The sequence below is a fragment of the Propithecus coquereli genome, unplaced genomic scaffold (genome assembly GCF_000956105.1).
Source record: "Propithecus coquereli isolate 6110/MARCELLA unplaced genomic scaffold, Pcoq_1.0 Scaffold126, whole genome shotgun sequence".
Taxonomy (NCBI): domain Eukaryota; kingdom Metazoa; phylum Chordata; class Mammalia; order Primates; family Indriidae; genus Propithecus; species Propithecus coquereli.
In genome coordinates, this window is record NW_012136747.1 from 4,207,197 (window position 1) to 4,224,536 (window position 17,340).

The 17,340-nt window shown below is 54.5% G+C and overlaps 1 protein-coding gene across 2 annotated transcripts; it reads left to right on the forward strand.

The window, feature by feature from the left end:
- The first annotated feature begins 9,682 nt into the window (after positions 1-9,682).
- CBX6 (chromobox homolog 6) lies at positions 9,683-16,022 on the forward strand. 2 transcript variants are annotated; one of them, XM_012638172.1, is made up of 5 exons: positions 9,683-9,864; positions 10,029-10,072; positions 10,199-10,264; positions 10,379-10,445; positions 14,854-16,022. In XM_012638172.1, exons 1-5 carry the CDS (start codon positions 9,796-9,798, stop codon positions 15,847-15,849), a joined length of 1,242 nt encoding a protein of 413 aa, XP_012493626.1. In that variant the 5' UTR covers positions 9,683-9,795; the 3' UTR covers positions 15,850-16,022. The 2 variants fall into 2 exon arrangements, with proteins under 2 accessions (XP_012493626.1, XP_012493627.1); XM_012638173.1 differs by having other exon boundaries at positions 9,696-9,864; positions 14,908-16,022.
- Positions 16,023-17,340: the final 1,318 nt, after the last annotated feature.

Below are 17,340 nucleotides of genomic sequence, written 5' to 3' on the forward strand. Positions count from 1 at the left end.
TGTCATGTGCACACGTATTTGTTTAAACACCTGCCTTCAGTTCTTTTGGGTAAATACCTTGGAATGGCATTGCTGGGCCATATAGTACCTCTGTGTTTAACTTTTTCAGGACCTGCCAAACTGTTTTCCACAGCGGCTGCACCATTTTATACTCCCACCAGCAGTGGACAAGTATTTTAGTTTCTCCACATCCTTGCCTACGGTTTTTATTTTCTGTGTTTTTTTAAATCAGTCATCCCAGTGGGTGTGAAGTGTTGCTGTGGGTTTTGATGTGCATTTCCCTGATGACTAAGGAGGCTGAGCATCTTTCCATGTGCTCGTTGGCCATTTTTGCATCTTATTTGGAGAAATATGTATTCAGTCCTTTGTTCATTTTTAAATTGGTTGTTTGTCCTTTTGTTATTCCCAAAACATAATGCTCAACTTCTTAGGGTGAACGTATGTGTGTCTGTGTGTGAAGTCATGACTGAGTGGTCAGACGGAGCCTTGACAGAGCGGGAATTATTTTAATAGTTATTAAAATAGTTACCAGGATTTTTAAAAAAAAATCCAGGTCCCAGGTGAGAGCATGGGCTTTGGCTGTGTGACCAGGGACACGTTCCCTAGTCTCTCAGTTCCTTTGTCTATAAAGTGAGAAAAATCACAGTACCCACCTCAAGGGCTGTTAGGACTGAGTGGATTAATAACGATATGAAGAGCATGTAGAACTATGCTGGTACATAGTAGGCCTTCAATAAATGTTAGCTATTAATATTGTGATATTCAAAGGTCTTTAGACATGTTTATGTCTTAAGATGCAAAGAAATACAAAATCCAGTCACTGATGTAGAAACTAAGGTAGGAGGTAACAGATTTCCATGGGCAGAGGGAAGAATTAGGTAATGATGTGACTCAAACCCATGGACCAAGAAAGTCCCGAGGGCTCTGAGACAATCCACATGGCAGGTTTTAAGGCAAGTGTCTATAAACAGACCTGGGAATGGCCTACAGCCCTTGCATCCTTAGGCAACATCAAACGGCTGAGCAGGTATCCTCAAAAATTGCTTGAAATGACCAAATTGTCCCCTTACTAAAGTCATTTTTACCCTAAAGAAGATTTGAATTACATACAGAAATGTAAAAAGAACAAAAACTAAAGTATTAATTTTTTTTTTTAGGAGACAGGATTTTGCTGTCTTGCCCAGGCTGGAGTACAGTGGCACAATCTTGGCTCACTGTAGCCTTGAGCTCCTGGACACAAGCGATCCTCCCATATCAGCCTCCTGAGTAGTTGAGACATAGGCATGCACCACCACGCCCAGCTAATTTGTCTTGTTTTTTAGAGACAGGGTCTCACTGTGTGTGTTGCCCCAGGCTGGTCTCGAACTCCTGGCCTCAAGTGATCCTCCCACCTCAGCCTCTCAAAGTGCTGGGATTACAGGTGTGAGCCACCGTGCCCTGAAGCATTAATATTTTAAAGCAGTGTTTCTATTTTATATTCTTATAACGTTTAAGAGAATTCAGTGTATTAGAATAATAGATTACCTCATGATTCCAATTGTAAATAATATGAAATTGACTAATTGATATGGATTTGATCTACTTTTCTACATGGTACTGGAACGCCTAATTAAACTTTAAGTTCACCATATTTATAAACTAAACATATAAAATTTATAAGAATTGCTTAAGTACTTAAGAAGGTTTGTCAGCCAATTATACTTAGGAAGTTAAGCCACTGTATTATATGTGATGGATAATGCAATGTGAGATGTTTAAAGGAACTTAAGTTTGTAAATGAGACCAAAATTAATCGAAGCTCCCTTAAAAGTGATGGCTAAAATTTGCTGCACCTACAATTAAACTAATAAGTTATTTGAGCTGAAATTAAAAGCTTAAGGATGAACTAGGTTTTTTCCTTTTATGTATAAATTTAATAAATTGAGTGCTAATTTTTAAAACCTAACAAAGCCCCTGAATAATCCTTTCTATACACAAAAACCACCTTTTAGGGCATTAGAAAAATTCCCATCAGTGTGTATATGTGTGTGTGGAGGGGGTTGAACTTATTTGAGAAGCCTTGTTTCCTCCTATTTCTGTTCATGTGGGACCAAGAACAGGACAAATTCTCATCAGGCATGCGGTCCCCTTACTTTCACACAAGAACTGGGCCGTGGTCACAATTCTTCCTACTCTACACACCAATCAGCTACAAGTCACACAGGACCCAGAGGACAGAGTCTCCAGCCCAACTATGGGCTGAGGCTTTGGCTCACAGTGTCCCCAGAGGGATGTTCTGTCTCCACGTGAGAGTCACGGGCACTCAGACCTGCCCCAGAGTCTGAGGCTGGGGTGCACCAGGGTCCCTCCAAGGTTCGGAACATGAATATCAGAATGCAACCCCTTCGGCAAAGTCCTCATTTGCACCTCGTTTGGTGAGGCCTGCCCTGGACAGTGGGGTCTCCAGGATGGGTGAGAGGCCTCCTTGAGGCACACAGTGCTAGAAACACTCTCTGACAGCCCTGGAGGAACAGTGATGAACTCTGGTGGTGACAAAAGTCAGTGAGTCTCCTAGAGCCGGGGACTCCTGCCATGGTGTTTGGTTCTAAACTACCTACATCATCAGGCTGACACATTCTTTTGTCCACTACCTGCTCACCCAAGATGTCCACACCCCTGGAAAATCCCTCCTGGGAGTGTCTGGGGGCCCAGGCGTGTCCCCAGGCCCAGAATCTGGGCTGCCTGCCTGGGCCCAGCACTTCCTCTGTACTTCCCTGCTGGGTGTGTGCTTCGGAGGCAGAGCTCATGAATGCATTAGAAGACTTCTTTCTAATTGAACCTCTAGAAGTTTCTCTTCTTAAACAGTCCCAGAACTGCTGTGTCTCAGCAGGAGCAAACCCTCATAGCTGATATCTCCTATTAGCAAGCTTTAGACAGTATCACTCACCCTAAGGAGCCCTTCAAGACCCCAAGGAAGGGGATGAGGAGGAACAAGCAAAGATGATGAGACCCATGGCAGGAGGTCCTCCTCCAGCCAGGACAGCTGGCCCCAGGTGACTCTGGTCCCCTCTGTGAGCGGGTATGCTGCAGAGAGCAGGCGGTCAGCGGCACTGGTCAGTGGCCAGCCTTCTCTGGCCGCAGGCCGGCCCTCTGCTCCAGGGCAGGGGTCTGCACTGCTCACAGAACTGGCAGATCGACCCAAGGGCGCACCAGCCTCCTAGCACCCACCTGCCAGGTTACCCTACCCTTTCCTCCCAGTGAAAAAGAATCTGGAATAGCTAGCATTCCCCCCAAGCCACTGAAAAGTAGTTGGGGGAAAAAACTACTTCCCAGCAAAACAGGAAGAGCAGGAAGAGGACAAGTTTGCACAGAGCTGAGAGATGAAAGAGAACAGACCAGGGCTTTGCGTTTCTTCTCATCTGCTTTGCACTGACTGCAAGAGGCAGGGCTCACCGAGGCGAGGGGCCTGCAAGAGCCAGAAGTGTCTCTGGCTTTTGTCTGTAATTGCCCAGGTGTCAATTCTTCCACCGTGGCCTCATCCACCCGTCAGTCCTGCCGCCCTCGCCGGGCACTGCCAGCCTGGACAAGCCAGACTGTTGCGGAAGAGAGAAACAAACCCTCTTGTTCAAATCATTGTATTTTTTTTTCTTTTTGAGACAGAGTCTCACACTCTTGCCTGGGCTAGAGTGCCGTGGTGTCAGCCTAGCTCACAGCAACCTCTAACTCCTGGACTCAAGCGATCCTCTTGCCTCAGCCTCCTGGGTAGCTGGGACTACAGGCACACGCCACCATGCCCGGCTAATTTTTTCTATATATATTTTTAGTTGTCCAGCTAATTTCTTTCTATTTTTTTTCTTTTAGTAGAGACGGGGTCTTGCTCTTGCTCAGGCTGGTCTCGAACTCCTGAGCTCAAAAAATGATCTGCCCGCCTCAGCCTCCCAGAGTGCTAGGATTACAGGCGTGAGCCACCCAAATCATTGTATTTGGGGGTGTCTTTGTACAGAAGCCCTGACTAGCAGACCAGCGGGGATGGCTTCCTCCTCCTCAGTCACCTCTCTGTGAGAGTTGCCCACGTTTGAAGTTTCTAGAGGCGGCTCTTTCCATTTTATTAATAGCCTTCTGCCTCCCAGAGTCCACATCGAGGACGCAGGGCTGCAGCAGATGGGAGAAGCAGTCACCTCTCGGCCGTCAGAACCTCACCAAGGTGCCAGGGCTTTGCCTGTACATAGCTCACTGCACCAGCACCATCTCCTCTTGCAGCAGGTTCTCACTTGGAGCCTCCTCACTGCGCTTGGAACAAGGCCCAAGCTCTCCCCGACCACCTGCGAGGCTTTGCACGTGGGGCCCCTGCCTTCCTCGTGGACCTCAGTCTCCCTGCCCCAGCCCCATTGGTTTCCTTCAGTCCTCAGACATTCCCAGTGTGTCCCTGCCTCAGGGCCTTTGCACTTGCTGTGGCTTCTGCTTGGAAAGCTGTTCCCCCGGATCTATGCAGCTACCTCCTCTCCCTCCAGCGAGTCTCCTTTCAGACGTGGTTCCACCCTGACCACCCTGGCTGAGCACCCCACCCACACACGTTCCTCTCACCGTGCAGCCCCATTCAGTCTCTTCACATGTATCCAACCTGAAAATCATTGCCTTGCCTTGTGTGTTCCTTGTCTGTCTGCTGCCCCCCATAGGAATACAAACTTCTTGAATGCAGAGAACAGAAGCTCTGTCTGTCTTGTTCTCTGCCATGCCCCCAGCACCTAGAATAATGCAAGGCACATGATTAAAGCCCAGTAAATATTAGTCAACTGGCTACCCAGTGTCAGACCCTGTCTAGGGAAATGGGGGTACAGGGGTCCCTGCCCACAGGGATCTCATGCTTTACAGAGTGGCGACAAGTGACTGAGCAGAGCTCTCCTGTGTTCTTAGAACACCCCAAAGCAAGGCTGGCCAGTTCTACCTGGGAGACCAGACGTGGCTTCCTACGGAAGGAGCCCCCAGCACTGAGTTTTGGAAGATACCCAGGTGCTTCCCCAATAAAGGTGTAAGGGTGTGGGGAAGCAGGAACTAGTCAGGAAGCAGCAGCTGGTTCAAAGACACCCAAGGAATGGGCTGTGTGGAGTGGGCTGGGGGGACGTAGGGAAGCGTCTCTGCCAGGAGACAGAGCTCAGCTTCCTCCGGAGACAGCAGTGAGCTCTGAGAGGTTTTTTCACTGTTGATATTTTGGCTCCTTCAATGCTGAGGAATCTTAAACAGAAGAATGACTTAGACATAACTGTATTTCCAAATGATCCCTCTGCCAAAATCGGCGTTCCCTGTCCCTTGCCCAGTCATGACCGTATTCGGGCATATTTCCAACGACTCTGCTGCCCTCTTTCTAAAAATAGCGAGCCTTTCTTTGGAGGCCATAATTGCACAGCACGATATTTCAAAAGGAATTATATGTGTTTTGATTCTTGGGGACTCACATTGTCACCCGAATGCCTGTCTTCGGCCTTTTGGTCCAAGTTTCACAGGTCAAATTGCATCGTACGGCAGGTCTCATGGAGTAGCGGGAGGAGATGCAGGAAGGGCATTAAATGAACGTAGGATTTAAGTTCTGTTTCTCTCCATGTCTCCTACATTCGGGTAGACACCCAGGATCCTCAACAGTGAAATGGAATAGCAACCATATCTACCTCACAGGATCCTTTTGAGGATTAAATTAGTTAATATTGCATGTAAAGCTCTTAGAAGAGTTTTGAAACACAGTGAGTGCCATACAACGTGTTAGCTGTTGTTATTTTTGGCACCAGCATGGTTTCAATTTCTAGAACTGATCCAATAAACTTTGAGCGGGAGAAAAGCACATAAGTGTACATGTTGAGTGTGTGTGTTGTATTCATCTCTCTTGAAGTAGGAGTTGGCGTGTGGGGATGTATACACACACACACACACACACACACGCACACACACAATTCCACAGTCACAGACCTGCTGTGTGCCCAACAGAGTTCCAGATGTCTCCATACCCTGTCATATATTACTAGCCTCACTATAGTCCTGCAAGACAGAAATGATCCTCCGTTTTGCACATGAAGAACACTGAGGCTCAGAGAGGTTGACAACTAAAAGTTACACAGCTCAAATTGCCTCTGTTTGCACTTCTGTCTCTCCATGCAGCTCAGTTCCTCCAGGGCAGGGACCCCATATTTCCACTTTGCATTGCCAGTGCCCAGTGCAGGGAGGGAGAGACATGCACAGCGAATGTTTGCTGAGTCTGAACCCCTACGTATGTTATATGGCCAAAATCACTCTTGCAAATCCCTTCGATGGCCTGTTTGTGCATCCAGCAAATATTAATTGGACACCTACTTCATGCGGGCCCCTCTGCTGGCACTGGAGAAAAAGCAGGAACCAGATGCCCCTATGGAGCTTGGCATCTAGTGAGGGAGTCAGCCAGGGATTAAACAAATGGTTAACATTAAGCAGCTGGTTAACATAACGTCAGATAGTGCTCAGGGACAGGGGAAAAATTAGACCCCTAAGGGAAGGGAGAGGAATGGGTAGGAGTAGGGGCAGGAGTAAGAGTTCACACCTCAGGAGACAGTGCGAGTGCCTCAGTCATGCCAGGCTGACAGTCTAAGCCTGGGACAAAGCTACTACCCTCCATCCCTGAGCACCGCTGTGCCCCAAGTGCAGGCAAACCCTTTCTGGCAAAGGCCTCACTTCCCACTCCAGCGGAGCCCAGTTTCAGCACATTCATTCTTTCAATGGTCCAGCAGACATTGATTAAGCACCCACATGTGCCTGATGCTAGGGACACAGAGGTGTAGCACAGGAGTCCCGACCCCTCCTGCTGGCAGGGGCCACAAAGGTAGGATGCCCAGAATTCTGCAGGTGCCTTTGCGAAAGAAGCATCTGGCCCCAGGGATCCCATCAGCTTTAAGCACACGCTGTGTCCCAACTGGCGACCAACTCGTGGTAAATGATTACAATAGTAGGTCCGAGTCTCCTTTTCAGTGTGACCCTCCTCTCATCCAGGGGCAGAGTCTATGTCCCCATCCCTGAATCTGGGCTAGCCATAATTATATATTAGTTTTCTAGTGCTCTGTAAAAAATTACCACGAACTTAGTGGCTTAAAACAACACCCATTTATCGTTTCAGTTTCGATAGGTCAGAAGTCCAGGTGCAGCTTAACTGGAGTCTCCGCTCAGGGTCCCGCAGGCTGCGGTCAAGGTGTCGGCCAGGGCCGCGTTCCCATCTGAAAGCGCCAGGTGCTCCTGCAAGCTCACAGGCCGACAGAATTCAGATCCTTGTGATTGCAGGACCGAGATCCTCAGCTCCTAGAAGCTTCCACCATTCCTGCCACGTGGCTCTCTCCGCAGCGTGGCAGTTTGCTTCTTCGAAGCCCAAAGGAGAGCAATTCTGTCTCAAATCCCTTCCCTCAGGAAAGGTCTTTCAAAGAACTCACCTGCTTAGGTCAAACCAGGATAAATTCCCTTCTGAGTTAACTTAAAGTCAACTTCTATGTCATTTTAAGCCACTAACTTTGTGGTAATTTGTGACAGCAGCAATAGGAAACTCATACACCTTGAGTCTGGCGTTAGTCACACTGGGTGGCAGGCGCCCTTCTCACCTGACTGAGAGCACCTCAGCCTGACAGTTTTGTTTCCTGATGGTTTAACACAAAGCCTGACTCTGAACAAGGGCTCTCGAATGCTGTCGAATGAACTAACAAATGGATTAATGTTTACCCGATTCATCTTGCTGCCTGTCCCCTCAGCCTGAACACGCACACACGCACACACACGCACACACGCACACACACGCACACACGCACACGTGCACACACACGCGCACACGCACACACCCATATCCCCATAGCTCGCCTAACAGCCACCACCACCTACCCCTCCCAGGAGGGCACCTTGGGCTGGCCAGCACATAGCAGTCCCTCAGGAACACAATGATTTTAAGGGTGGGGGGTGGATTTCTCTCAAGGTAATAACTGGACAAATCTGCAGGGATGCAGGGATGAAAACCTGAATTTTCGACGTGGTTGGTTTGAAACCCCAAGAACCGGCATTGCAGCACAGAAATGTAAAGCTCTTCTTTGCTAATGAATAAGTGATGTGAGAAACAGACAATCCTGACCCTTCCCACATCCCCATTCCCTCCCACCCATCTCAGCCCACCACAGCCACTGAAATGACAGTGAATGTGTCGTTAATGACACTGAAATATGTCCACTTCATATCATTAAGGGAGAGAAGCAGATTCCAGGATAGTGTGAATAGTATGATCCCATTTTGTTAAAAAAAAATTAAATATTTAAGCCTGGGCAACATACTGAAACCCAGTGTCTACAAAAAATAAAAAGAAATAGCCCTGAGACATGGCAGGGGCTTGCAATCCCACCCAGGAGATGCACCCCAGCCTGGGTGACAGAGCAAAACACTGTCTCTAAAACACACACACACACACACACACACAATGTATTTATACAATGTAGACGTGTGTGTACATACAATGTATTTATGTGTATATATAAATACAATGTATATACGTGTGTGTTCTCATATATACAATGTATAAGTGTATGTATATATACAGGTACACATGTGTTTATATAGGCATAGACCAGAGGCTGCAAGAAGATTCGTAAAGATGCTAACAATGGTTTTATGGAGATTATGGGCAGTTGCCTTTTTATCTGTATTTTTTAAATTGTTTGACAAAGAACAAGACTATTAGAATAATGGAAAATAAAATTTTAATAATTTCAAAACAAAAAAATGGAGCGTTTCGCACGGTGAGGCCTCCGGAACACTCCCAGATCCCTCTTTCCCCCCAAAGGCAGCCGGATCTGGTCTTCCCGAGAGCAATGGCGGAAGCACCCGAGGACCTGCGGCCCAGGAGCTACGCAGGCCGGGGCCTGGGAACCAGAAAACACAGATAGGACCGCGACAGCGGTCTCTGCCGAATGACCCGAGGATGACCTGCTTTGGGGCCAGCCTGGGGCGTGGGGAGCCCGTCCTCGCGCTGTGGCGTCTCCTGCCTCCCGCCACTGCCACATCGGCCTCGCTGCGGTCTCCCTGGCCTGGGGTGAGCGGAGGTGCCGCCCAGACTCGGGCCAAGGAGTGAATGCACCGGATCACCTCGGCCTCGCTCACCGCACCCCCCTTTCCAGCGGTGGCGTTTTTGTTTTAACTCTTCTGAACTGGTTACAAAACCACACTCCCACGAATACATAAATAATGGATTGGGGGTGTGGGGGGCAATGTTTTAAAGAAATTCCCGCAAGGCCTGGCAAGGCAACAGCAAATGCATTTCTGCTGTATCATATTTAACTGTTTGCATACTTCTGCGGGGAGGATGCGCAGCGGCGCGGAAACTCAAGGATTCCATCACCCTTCCCGGCACCGGGCCTGGAGAGAATTGCGTGGGGGGCTTAAAAGGAGGGAAGACGGTGTCAGCGACCGAGGGCTGGGAAGATGGAGAGGGGGTGAAAAACCTAAGACTGCACCGCGCCCCAGCCGGCTCCGCGCGAGCCAGGCGCCCACCGGCCTCGCAGCCAAGGCTTCGGCCGCCAGGCGGCCCCTTTAAGAGCCAGCGCGCGCCCCCGCCCCGCGAGCGCTGACTTTCCCTAGCAACCGCCCCCGGGGAGGGGAGGTCCTGGCAACGGCGCGCCGGCCAGGCGGGTCACGTGACGGCCCGCAGCTGGAACGCGAGCGCGCGCCCCGCCGCGCGCCCGCCCGCCGGGGCTTGCAGCTGCGGCGCGTGCGCGAGCGGTGCCGCACCGGCCGCGGGAGCAGGAGTATTATGGGTTGTGGGTGCCGCTGAGCAAGATGGAGCTGTCTGCAGTGGGCGAGCGGGTCTTCGCGGCCGAATCCATCATCAAACGGCGGATCCGAAAGGTGAGCCGCCGCCCGGGGCGGGCCGCCGTTCCCTGCGGTCGGGGCCGGGGCCCTGGGGCGAAGCGGTCCGCCGGCCGGGCTCTCCCGCCACCCCGCGCCGCCGCCGCCTCGCGTCCCCGCATCCTCCCCGCCCCCACTCCCCCGTTTTTCCCTCTGTTTTTCAGGGCCGCATCGAGTACCTGGTGAAATGGAAGGGGTGGGCGATCAAGTGAGTGTCGCGGGCGCGGGGCGGGGAGAGGCCGCGGGCCCTGGGCCTGGGGCGGCACGTTCGCGCTCCCGCCTGTGCCTGTGCCGCTGGTTTGCATTTTGATTCTGTGCCCGTGTGACTCGGCAGGTACAGCACTTGGGAGCCCGAGGAGAACATCCTGGACTCGCGGCTCATCGCAGCCTTCGAGCAGAAGTGAGTCGGGGCCGCAGGCGGGGCGGCGCGGGGAAGCGGGAGCCCCGGGGCGGGCGGCGCGGAGCGGGGCCCGGGCGGGGGCTGTTCTTAACCTCTGGCGTTTCTCGGCCGCAGGGAGAGGGAGCGTGAGCTGTATGGGCCCAAGAAGAGGGGACCCAAACCCAAAACTTTCCTCCTGAAGGTAACCTGGCCCAGCCCCAGCAGCCCCCTCTCGGGCCCCCAGCCCCAGCACAGCACGGGGCCTGCGAGGGAGGGACAGATCCGCAGCCGCCCAGGCGGGCGGGCCTTTCCAGAGGGGCCCCAGCTGGGCAGGGGGTGGCTGTGAGCCCCCGGCAAGCCCCTGGCAGCGGGCCGTGGCCAGCTTCAGCAAGAGGGGCCTGCGAGTGGGGATAGTCCTCTCTGATGAAACCAGGGTCCGGGGGCATGAGCGGGGCTCCAGGAAGGGGGTGGCTGAGGCAGGTGGGGGATGTGGGGTGGAGGGGGACTGTTTCTGCATGTGAGAACCCTTATCTCCCCCAGCTATTGAGCCATTAGGGCTGTGCCGGGAGTTAGAGCCCAGGGGAGAGTGAGTGAGGTCCCACCTTGGGGCAGGGCACAGGGAGAGGATTTGAGGGGGCACCTGCCTCTCCCTGCCCCGTTTCCCACATTCTCCCTCTCAGGATTTGTTCTGCGTGGCTCCCTTCCTCACTTGGGGATCCAATTTGAATTTGACCTTAAATCACTTAACCCACGCTGAGCCACTGACTTAAGGGCTCTGAGCCTCAGTTTCCCCCCCACTTCTGGCAATTTCTGGAGGACAGATGGAGGAGGTGACAACATACCATGTTAGCCTTGGCAAGGGAGGGAAGAACTTCCAGAGGAAGCCATCTTGGAGGATGTAGGTTTTTATTTTATTTTTAAGAAGAAAAACAGAGTCTGGGAAAGGGAGGATCAGATTACCCGTGGTGGCAAACAGGGGTGCAGGTGGGACTCACTGGGCCCCCCCAGTCTCTTCGTAGTGCTAAAGATGTCTCGAGGGCCCCTTCCCGGCTGACAGATGGTACTTTGTGGGAGGACTCTTTTCAGGGAAGAGGCCGTGCTGAAGGCAGAACCTCAGCATCTCCAACTTGTCCAAAAGGCTCAAAGCCCAGTGAGGGTGGGATGGGCCTGTCCAGCCCACTCCCCCAACCCCACCCTGACTTACCACCCCTATCTCCTACAAAGGCTTTGCTTTGGACTTAAAGCAGAAGTGAAAGAAATGTTGGTTTCCAGAATTCCGTATTTCTGTCACCCCACTCTGAACCGACGCACATCTTAGGGGATCCGTGGGGTAACCTTAACCCTGATGCTTCTCCCCGGGAGGAATGGGGCGGAGCAGCGGGAAGGCTGATGGGCAGTGACGGCTTCTCAGTGCCCTCTAGCGGCGAAGCAAGTAATGACCATGAGCATTGATACACAAAATACCTTTTTTCTTGATAATTCTAGTTCTGAGGTGGTTATTGGCCTAACACAGTCCTGAGCCCCCCGCATAGATTATCTCCTTTAATTCTCTCAACAGCCCCATGAAGTGGGGAGTTGTCGTCCCCATTTCACAGATGAAAAAAATCAAGGCCCAGAGAGGGAAAGTGACTTACCTGAGGTCCCACCACCCAGCTTCCTGGCTTCATCCCATCTCCTTTTCTTCGTCTTATCCCTTGAGGAGTACATGTCAGGTTCTGGGGGAATGTGGGCACACACAGGAAACTGAAGGCTGCAGAGTTGGTGGGGCAGGGGATAGAAGCAGACAGTAGAATCATGACCTGGACCTCAAGAAACAGGCAGCTGGAGACTAATGCAGACATTTGCAAGGGGCTGCGGACATCAGCTTGGGCCGAGCTGCTGCTCTGTCTCCCTGCAGGGCAGTTTATGTCAGAGTCAGCAGATTACACTCAGCACTTCCTGCCAGTAACTGCTCCGAAGGGAACAGAACCCATGAGATAAGATCCATTCTCCCCATTTTACACATGGGAAAACAGGCCAGAGGGCATAAATGACTTGCCCACAGAGTTAGTGGTAGAATCCAGGTGCTCTAACCTTCCATGCTGTCTACGTGCCAGACCCCTGGCCCTGCCTGTCATCTGGTCAGGGTGCAACGAACATACTGGCCGCAGTTATTTTTAATTCACCAGGCAGACCCAGATCCCATCTTCAAAGAATTCAGTCTGGGGAGGGGAGGGAAGGTAAACCAGTCCCTTTTTTAAAGTTAACATAGGAATTATAAAATGTTTCTCATAGAAATTTTGGGAAGCATATATTAGAAAAAGATGACTGCTCTAAGCCTACCGCCATGGGTAAATCTAGTATTAGTTACTTGCTGCGGGCCAGGCACTGGGCTAAGCAGGTGCCGCATTCTCGGATCATCACAAGAGCGCCCATAGTGGGTCCTGTGGCAGCTGTGCAGATGGGGGAAATGAGGCTCAAGGCCCACTGAGCCATGGTTTCTTTTGGGGCCTGTCATTTGCCCACACTCTTTGCCACTCCCCCAGAAACTGCCTGTCACCGTTGGACTCCGACAGACTCATTATTACAGGGGACAGGAAGCTCAGGCAGTTGCGAAGAGTAAACACTAACCCCCAGGAGTCAGAAAGTGGGAGTCCCCCAAGCTGCAGGAGTGAACCTGCGAGAGGCCCTACTTGCTATGCCAAGGAAAGCCTGGGCTTTTCCCTGCCTTTGGGAAGGGATTTGAAGGGCCCAGTCCCCGGGGGAGCTCAGCTGGTTCAAAAGCAGGGGGGCTGGCAGCATCTGTGGGGGCAGGCTGGGCCTTGTGTGCTGCCACCTAGTAGTCAAAGAGATTGTTGCCCAAGTGGCCCCAGGAATGCCCAGCCTGGGCTGGGAGGGCCACGTGGCGTTACAGTGCATTTCTCCGGGGGGGCAAATAGGATTCCCACATTGTAAATGGAGACATCCTCGCTTAGCACGTAAGTCAGCGAACGCCGCTTCTGGGGGTTGTGGTCAAATACAGTCTAGCCCCCTCTGAGGGCATATAGGCTCCCTCCCGGGTACTGATTAAGCACCCAGTGCTGTGGGGAGTGAGAGGCAGAGACTCCAGATCCCACCCTCAGGGCCCTCATGGACTGACCATGTCCTTCCTCTGCCCCCACCATCTCCTACCTGGATCAAGGCAGTCACCACCTAACAGCCTCCCTGCCCCACCGGGAGCCGGAGTGTGTAAAGCACAGATCCATCCTGGCACCCTCAGACACCCCCAGGCATTGCTCGCAGCCCCTTGACCACTTGGTGTCCCTCACTGCTGGGCCTTTGCCCACAGGACGCTCCGCCTCCACTATCTGCCTGTCTCAGCAGCTACCTCGGGCCTGTTTAGGGCATGGTAGGTGCTCAGCAAGGACCAGGATTTTCTCCTACTTAGGGACCTGGCTTTGACGTTACAGCCTCCAAGACTGGACTCTGTGCTCCCCAGGCCCTGTTCTCCCTTCCCTGCACCTGCACCGAGTCACTCTGTGCTCTGCCTCTGTCTTCCTGGTGACAGATCAGTACCCGGCGGAGGGGGGAGGATGTGTGTTCACAGGTGCACACCCAAGCTGCTGGCCCTAGCTTGCTTGTCCTTTCTTAAGGAAGAGCTGGCCATGTGGACAGCTTATGTGGCTTTGTGAGTCCCCTGCCCTCTCCCCATGCCCTGTCATCTGACGATAGGGGAGTTGGACTGAAAGCTGGAGTCTCGAGGGCCCTGCCACACCCTGTGTCTTCCGTGAGGTAGCAGGGGCGCTGCAGAACTGTGGGACTTCAGAGAGTTAACACCTGGAAGGACACGTGGGCCCAGGAGCCTGGGACAGTATCCCTGGCTGCCACAGACCTCTGCACAGAGAATATGGAGTGGTGGGTCCCACCTCTAGGCCCGCCCCCACCTCACCCATGACCAACCCAGGCTTTGGGGTCCATTAGCACCAATCCACTTGTGAGCCAGGCACGGGGCCGACAGATGGATCAGACCCACGAGGGCAAGCACCGGGGGCTGGGACCGTCAGGAGGCCGAGGGCCTGTCCAGAGATAGTGACCAGCTAAGGAGGCACATCAGAGCTGGAGGTCAGCTGTGCAAAGACCTAAGACCGTGGGACACTGGGGACCCTGCAGGTGGGTGGAGCAGGGAGGACCCACCTCCTTTCTATCACCAAGAATGGGGCTTATGGGAGTTCCAGGCTGGACTGGTCAAGGGCTTCTGGGCAAAGGGCTGTCTCCTCCTGCCACCACCACCCCCGCCCCCATGCAGTTTCCAGATTGTTGACACCATCACCGGTCCACATCAGCAAGGGCAGCCATGGGGCCATATGTTTCAGGCCTGCCGCCGCACTAGCAGAGCAGTAGATGGTAGCGAAAACGCTGGGTTTGGGGGCCTGCACGGAGGGCCCTGACTTTGACCTCAGGCAAGTTGCTTCACCTTCCTGAACCTCTGTGTTCTTTTCTCTCTAAGTCAGGGCCATGAGTACCACTGATTTCTCTTTAATGTGCTTGGGGTCATTTACCAAGAGGCTGTACTTAGGGGTAGTGGGCACACGGTTGTCCAGAGGAGGTCAGCGGGCGGCCCTGAGGTCCCACCCACCCCCCTCTGCCCGCAGGCACGGGCCCAGGCCGAGGCCCTGCGCATCAGCGATGTGCATTTCTCTGTCAAGCCAAGCGCCAGCGCCTCCTCGCCCAAGCTGCACTCCAGCGCAGCCGTGCACCGGCTCAAGAAGGACATCCGCCGCTGCCACCGCATGTCCCGCCGCCCCCTGCCCCGCCCAGACCCCCAGGGGGGCAGCCCCGGCCTGCGCCCACCCATCTCGCCCTTCTCGGAGACGGTGCGCATCATCAACCGCAAGGTGAAGCCTCGGGAGCCCAAGCGCAGCCGCATCATCCTGAACCTGAAGGTGATCGACAAGGGCGCGGGAGGAGCGGGCGCTGCGCAGGGGGCCGGGGCGCTGGCCCGCCCCAAAGTGCCCTCGAGGAACCGCGTCATTGGCAAGAGCAAGAAGTTCAGCGAGAGCATCCTGCGCACCCAGATCCGCCACATGAAGTTTGGCACCTTCGCGCTGTACAAGCCCCCGTCCGCCCCTCTGTCTCCCCCGCCTGCCAGCAAGGCCGACGTCACTGCCTCCCCGGGCCCTGGGCTGCTCCTGGCCACCCCCACTGCCCCCTATGACGCCCGCAGCTCCAGCTCCTCTGGCTGCCCCTCACCAATACCACAGTCCTCCTCTGAGCCCGATGACGCGCCCCCCAAGCTGCTCCCCGAGACCACGAGCCCATCTGTCCCCAGCTGGCGTGAGCCCGAGGTGCTCGACCTGTCCATCCCTCCCGAGTCAGCCACCAGCAAGCGTGTGCCCCCTGATGTCACTGCTGCTGCTGGCCAGGCACTTCCCCTGGCCCCCGAGCCCGCCAGTGCCTCCTCTGAGCCTGAGGCTGGGGACTGGCGCCCGGAGATGTCACCCTGCTCCAATGTGGTTGTCACCGATGTCACCAGCAACCTCCTGACCGTCACTATCAAGGAGTTCTGCAACCCTGAGGATTTCGAGAAGGTGGCTGCGGGGGTAGCAGGTGCTGCAGGTGGGGGTAGCAGCGGTGGGGCAAGCAAGTGAGGGGCTCCACTGAGGAGGGGGATTGGGGGGGCCTCCTGCCCAGTGTCGTACTCTTGCTCCCCCCACCCTTGCCCCCAGCCTTCCCCCCGTGCTTTGCTTGTCCCACGGCTCAGTGCTGGCCCAGGGATGGGGCTGGGCAGTTGGAGCTCTGGAAGGCTGGGGGCTGGGGGCAGCACTGGGATGGGTTGGGCCTGGGGCAGGCAGGGCACCAAGAAGTGCTCCCTCTTGTCCCTTGGTACCCTCCCTGCGCACACATGGTGGAGCCCACTGGGTGGTTTTGGGGAAGCCCCAGAACCCAGGGTTCACCTGCCCCTTCCACATCCTACCCGTCTCTCCCCAGCTTGCTTCCTGCTCTCGTGTGCAGCATCTGGTTTCTCGGTGCTAACCCGGCAGCTGCAGGGGTCTTTAAGAGACCCCTACCCAGGATGGGCATGGTCCCTTTCCTTCCCGCAGATGCCTGGGCAGGAGGGGGTGGGGATGGCTCCCTGGCAAAGCCCAAATGGAGGTTGAGGATGAGACCAGACTCAGCCCCTCCCTCCCGGGCAGCGAGGGCCTCAGAGGCTCGGGTCTTCCCTGCTTGCTGTTGGACCCTCAGCCCCACTCCCACCCTGTCACTTTCCTAACCCCCGTCTCAGCAGTGGGAGGACCTGGCAGAGAACTTACCCTGCCACAGCCTCCCAGCGTCTAAAGGCCCCTTCAGCGCTTGACCAAAGGTGCTGTGAGAACCTGCTGTGGAACTCGCGATGTGCGCGTGCGTCCGCCCTGCTTGCGTGTGTGTACGTGGTCCGTGTGCGTCGGGTGCTAGGTCCCAGGCCGTCCAGGCACCCTTTACAGTTCCTCACAACAGGGTCATGGAAAGCCTGGACCTTCCCTTGCCTCAGTGGGCCCGGGGGCCGGGCTGGGGCCTGGGGAGTGAGCTGTGGAAGCCACCAGGCCCCCCCTGCTGGCCCAGGTGTGCTGGGGCACCACACCCCCTGCCCTCCTCCTGGGGTGGTCAGCCCGACCTCAGTCCGGCCTTCACTGCGATGTGGCATGGTGGAGGCTGGGGCAAAGAGGAGACCCCACTCCGAGCTTCCCCTTCCTCCTGGGTGTGCGGGGAGCACTGGGAGGCCTGGACACTGTTCCCAGGGGTCTCCTGACTTTCCCCAGCCCCTCTCTTTTGCTCCTGACCGCTGAGGCTTTCTCACAGCCCAGCCTGCTCAGAGCAGTGGGAGTCTCGGGTGCCGGGGGCAGCTTCTGTTTTCCTCTGCTGCCAGGGAGCCGAGGCATCCATGCCAGTGGCAAAGACCACAGCCTGGCTTTGAGCCGGGCATCGGGAGGGGACACGGGCCAAAGGGGAGAGACCAGACGGGCCTCGCTCTTCAGGACAGAGAGGGTGTTGGTCCCAGGAATGGCACTAGGGCCTCCGCTGGCCAGCCCTGAACCACTGCCCAGGTCTCAGCTGGGCGTGGGTGGCGTGTTCCTGCGCGTGGCTGGAGCTGGCTTCCTGGC

Bases quoted from the DNA above. Each gene is read 5' to 3' on its own strand.
- CBX6 (XM_012638172.1), top strand. From the start codon at position 9,796: ATGGAGCTGTCTGCAGTGGGCGAGCGGGTCTTCGCGGCCGAATCCATC. The intron at 9,865-10,028 runs GTGAGCCGCCGC...TCTGTTTTTCAG, and splicing joins TCAAACGGCGGATCCGAAAG to GGCCGCATCGAGTACCTGGT. The intron at 10,073-10,198 runs GTGAGTGTCGCG...GTGACTCGGCAG, and splicing joins TGGAAGGGGTGGGCGATCAA to GTACAGCACTTGGGAGCCCG.